The sequence below is a fragment of the Palaemon carinicauda genome, chromosome 42 (assembly GCF_036898095.1).
Source record: "Palaemon carinicauda isolate YSFRI2023 chromosome 42, ASM3689809v2, whole genome shotgun sequence".
NCBI lineage: Eukaryota > Metazoa > Arthropoda > Malacostraca > Decapoda > Palaemonidae > Palaemon > Palaemon carinicauda.
This window is the reverse complement of record NC_090766.1, coordinates 19,631,164-19,636,181: the sequence shown is the minus strand read 5'-3', so window position 1 is coordinate 19,636,181 and position 5,018 is coordinate 19,631,164. Positions and strand designations below refer to the sequence as shown.

At 38.6% G+C, this 5,018-nt stretch overlaps 2 protein-coding genes across 2 annotated transcripts; both read right to left on the bottom strand.

Annotated features, from left to right (window-relative positions):
• Nucleotides 1-1,728: 1,728 nt before the first annotated feature.
• Nucleotides 1,729-3,223, bottom strand: LOC137633034 (protein FAM200C-like). The gene is made up of 2 exons (XM_068365199.1): nucleotides 2,252-3,223; nucleotides 1,729-2,127 (listed from the first exon to the last, which is right to left on the bottom strand). Exons 1-2 carry the CDS (start codon nucleotides 3,221-3,223, stop codon nucleotides 1,729-1,731), a joined length of 1,371 nt encoding a protein of 456 aa, XP_068221300.1.
• Nucleotides 3,224-3,226: 3 nt separating this feature from the next.
• On the bottom strand, nucleotides 3,227-3,529 carry LOC137633033 (protein FAM200C-like). Its single transcript, XM_068365198.1, has one exon. The coding sequence runs from the start codon at nucleotides 3,527-3,529 to the stop codon at nucleotides 3,227-3,229; it is 303 nt and encodes a 100-aa protein (XP_068221299.1).
• Nucleotides 3,530-5,018: the final 1,489 nt, after the last annotated feature.

The window sequence follows — 5,018 nt, the reverse complement described above, 5'->3', positions numbered from 1 at the left end:
CCCGGAGCTTCTCTTCGGACAGGGGCTCTTTGACGGTATGTATGCCTAGCCCCTAGGTCGTTTCTCAGGTGGGTACATGTGGTGTTTGTTACCCTGCCCTTGGAGCTCTGTGGGTACCTAAAAGTAATTTTGTTTTGTTTTGCTAAGTGTCTTATGGTTATTACACTCATGGAGTGCTTCTTGCTCTGCCCCTAGAACTTGAGGGGAAGCTAGGTATACTAGCTCCATTTGTCAGTTCAGCCCTTAAGCTTACGGGTGGTTGGCTCGGCCCTGAGCGTACCCATTTATCGGTCCTAATTAGGAGCCAGAAATGAGGGTTTTTAGTGGTAGGGTAACGATGGTATAGCAGAGAGTCCCATTGCATAGGAGAGACTGGAAGACGAGATAGGATTTTCAGTGGGAGAAGAAACAAGAAGTTTTAAGTGTTAGTACTTATTACTGCTTGTATGGGGTCAATAAAGATTTAACAGGATGTAGCCAGCTTGCTCAGCCCAAGGGCCAGCACTTGATAAGCCCCCGGTAAGCCAGGGGCAGGGTCAAAAGATTTTTCTTGTTTGAATGCTTGCTTAACAGCAGGCAGGGTCAAGAGACCCAATGGTTTAGGTCCTGTTGAGGGCCAAAGCGTTGAGATTAAGTTTCAGGGTGAAACGCTAAAGAGTTTAGTCCCAGTGAGTTAGACTGGGAGAGAAGGGACGGATTTTCATTGGGAGAAGAAAGAAGCAGTTTTAAGTGTAAGTACTTATTACTGCTTGCCTGGTGTCACTGGATATGCCCCTTGCAAGCCAGGGTCGAAAGACACTGTGGTTTAGGTCCTGTTGAGGGCCAAAGCGTTGAGATTAAGTTTGAGAGTGAAAAGTTATAGAGTTTAGTCCCGGTAAGATAGAGAGAGTGAGTGAGGAGCAGAGAGATTTGCATTTGGTCAAAACAGGATAGGAGACCAAAGTCCCATTAAGCTTAAGTTGAAGGTAGAGCAAAATCAGGAAGCCTTAGCCAAGGAGGAGAGTGCCAAGTGTGGTATAAGAGGTGAGGTCTGCGTAGACTGGGAGAGACTCGTCTTACCTATGTGGGGGTTAAGACTGCAGAAAGCCTGCAAGGGTGTCTGTTTTTGAGGATGTGGGTTGTCACTTGTTCTGCAGGTTTTGTCTGAGAATGGTGGTTTACGGGCTATGGCAGGGTAATGCTCTAGTGGGAAATCAGGAACAGCTTCCATTGTGTGCCCTCAGGGTTGATGATTTCCCATGAGCAAGGGTACAGTAACCTTAGTTGATGGAGGATTATTGCTAGTTTGCGGGGCATGTTTTTTTTGTGAGGTCATGTGGTGTTAGGTTGGTAGTGTTTATGTACCATTGGGCTAATTTTGACGAGGCAAATAATTGTACCTGACAGTAGGCATTCATTGATGGTTTGAACTGCTCATGATTCCAGACCCCCAATGGATTGTCCAATATGGTGCCATACCCCCTTCACTTGACTGTTAAAATAATTATTACCAATCCTATTATTTGCCAGTGTGTCATCCAAATATGTCAATACCTTGAATATCCTGTACTTTAGATATGGATTGCGAGGAATAGAACATGAAAAAATCATAAGCATTGATAATTTTTTTACATTTCTAGTGAAAGCAAAATTAAAGTTACAGTCCATTTTTATTACACAAGAGAAGAAAGAAGATAAATGTACAAGTTTTTTTTCCAAATTGACAACATAAAACATACTTTTACAAGCCTAGTGAGATATTTGCTGTTGTTTTCCTGCAATCAAAGCATCGAATCGTGTTACAGTTGCTGACAAAGCTACTCGCATGTCATCTGACACATCAAGTCTATTTCTCCACTTTGAATTCAGATTTAATAATGCAGAGAATCCTATTTCACAGAGATACGTAGTTGTGAAGGGAACCAAAACGTTCATTGCTCTCATTGCTAAGCTTGGGTAAGCTGAGATTTGTTCACACCAAAACTGCTTGACATCCATCCCAGCCCTTTCGAAATCAGCTTTCTTTCTTGGGTCCTCTTGGAATTCAATGAAATCATCCTTTGCTATATCGTTATCACTCAAGTCTCGATACATCAAATGAGAAAGGGTTTTGTATCCAAACCAATTCCATGCAAAGATCATTAGTATCTGAAAAGTAACCCTCAAAATTTGTACTTAGAATTTCCAAATGATTCTTGACTTCTTGAAGTATTTCTACAGGTAGTGTTTTACCATCTTTAGTAAGAATATTGTCAAGGTTAGGAAAGTTTGCCAGGTTACCACTTTCAACACGGCGACACCAGATAGGTAGTTTCCTTGTGAATGCGACGACTTTTCCCCTGGCTCGAATGATGTCCACATCTCTTCCCTGCATTGATGTGTTCAGATCATTGAGAAGACTGAAAATATCAGCCAAATATCCCAGACTAACAATGAAATGTTCATCTTCAAAGTGCTTTGCAAGAGGGGATTGTTGATGCTTGAGAAATTCGAGAATTTCATCCTGAAGTTCCACTACACGTGTGAGAACACTGCCACGACTCAGCCAACGTACTTCTGTGTGGTACAGTAACACTCCGTGTTCCGCTCCAATCTCGTCACAGAATATTTTAAACAGTCTGTGATTCAATGGACGTCCACGAATGAAGTTGACCGTTTGCACAACTATTCCCATCGCTTCTTTCAGTATCTTTGGCAAGGTTTTGGATGCCAGAACTTGGCGATGTAGAACACAGTGGGTGGTAAGCACACGTGGAGCTTTCTCCTTGACTATAGCAACGAATCCAGATTTCTTGCCAATCAGGGCAGGAGCGCCATCCGTACAAATAGACCCAATCAAATCCCATGCCAGCTCATGACGATCTAAGAAAGATTGGATCAGCTTGAATACGTCAACTGCTTTGGTTGTGGTTTCGAGTCGTTCACAAAATAAAAACTCTTCCTTGATGTTCTTTTCATGTACATATCGTACAAATACAAGCAATTGACTGTGGTTTGAAACGTCAGTTGTTTCATCGATCTGCATGCTGATTTTTGCAGGACTTTGTTTTATCTCGCTGACAACTTGGGTTATTATGTCCTGACTCATGTCTTTAATTCTCTGGTGCACAGTGTCGTTGGACACGGATACCTGACTTAATTTCTTCGCGGCATCCTCTCCCAGCACAATTTTAGCCATCTCGAGCGCACAGGGTTTCACGAGGGTCTCCCCAATTGTGTGTGGGTTCTTTTCTCTGGCAATCATGTATTAAACTTTGTAGGAGGCTTCTAGAAGAGGTTTTCTTGGAGCGAAAACCCCATATGATGAAAGAGTTGCTTTCTGATCATAACGAACTCTTTTCAACTTAAAAGCCTCAATCGATGTGCCAACATGATCTTTGTGTTTGCTTTCAAGATGTTCCTTCAGTCCTGATGGCTTCAAATTTCCATTGCTCATTACCAAATTGCACAGCATGCACTTGGGTTTTTCTATTCCATCTCGTTCTGTCAGACAGGTGAAGCCAAAACCAACATATGAATCATTCCACTTCCTTTTCTTGACAGACGACATTTTACACAAAATCTGTGAAAGGAAAACGAAAAACTGTCAAACGCAGCCACTGCTCTCAATACAATAAAAAACATTAGATTAACATAATAAACACACATAATATAATAAAGAATATATATATATATATATATATATATATATATATATATATATATATATATATATATATATATATATATATATATATATATATAGAAAGGCGAAGGAAAGCAGATACTTCAGCATTTGGACAGTTTATTGGCTAAGCTTTCGGGAACATTTCCCATCATCGGAGCTAAAAAAGTGAATGTAAAACACAGGTCAATAGACCTTACGTTAGTCAATGAAATTCTGTTAAAAAGGCAAGAATTATAACTAATACATCGAAATACTTAAAAAATGAAGTGGATGAAATATACTAAAAAATTATAGATTAAACCATATCAATAAAATTAAAAATTAAAACGTTAAAACATTAAATGAATATAGTAAAAGAGCAATATCGAAATTAGAACAAATACACAGAAAACTTTAAAGAAGAATTCACAAAACATCATAGATATGGGAATCAAAATAATAATACACAGAAATAACCTGGAATAAAAGAAAAAAAAAAGACAAAATAAAATAAACTCTGGATAAGAAAGAAACACACCTAGTATGGAAAAAAATCCAAGACTGAGACATGGAAGGACGGGGAGGTTTAGACGTTAGACCATGTAAGTAATGGTTTGAAGATCAAGTGGGGAAAGTCGTTAGGCAATATGTAAAGGAACAGAGGTTGTTGAGTGATTGAGAGTAGGGGATAGCTGTTTAATGAAAAGTGATTCTAGGGTAGGTAGAGAATAGCTATTGGGGGATTGGGCTAGTATTTTGAAATTAGAATAGTTAGTTAATTGCGTGCATTCTTGAGCGTGATTACGTATTGAAGAAAATTCTTTATTTAAAATACAACCTGTACGGTGACTGACTCCTCTATGAGAGTCAATGCGGATCCTCAAGAGACGGTTGGAACAACCAATATAGGTTCCTAAATTACATTTAGGACAATTGTATAAATAAACAACTGAGGACCGCATCAAATCTGGTAGAGTGTCTTTGAATGTGAACATGCTGCCTATGGATAGTGGATTTTTGAATACAAACTTAAAATTAACATATGGATACAAATTAGAAAGATCTTTCTCAAGTTTACATTTAACATTTTTATAGTTATATATAAATGGTAGAGACACATACATTTGCTTCTTTGGTACGTTTATTACGGTGGCTTTCGGAGTAAAAAAGTTATCTAAAAACTGTTTTGTAAATTTATCAAATACGTCACATGGATAACAGTTCCTAATAAAATACGATTTTAAAAATTTAATTTCCTCGTGGAATCTACCCCAATCTGAAGAAAGATTAAAAGCTCTATAAATTAATGTTTTACATGAGTTTACTTCTTGATTTCAAAATACTAGCCCAATCCCCCAATAGCTATTTTCTACCTACCCTAGAATCACTTTTC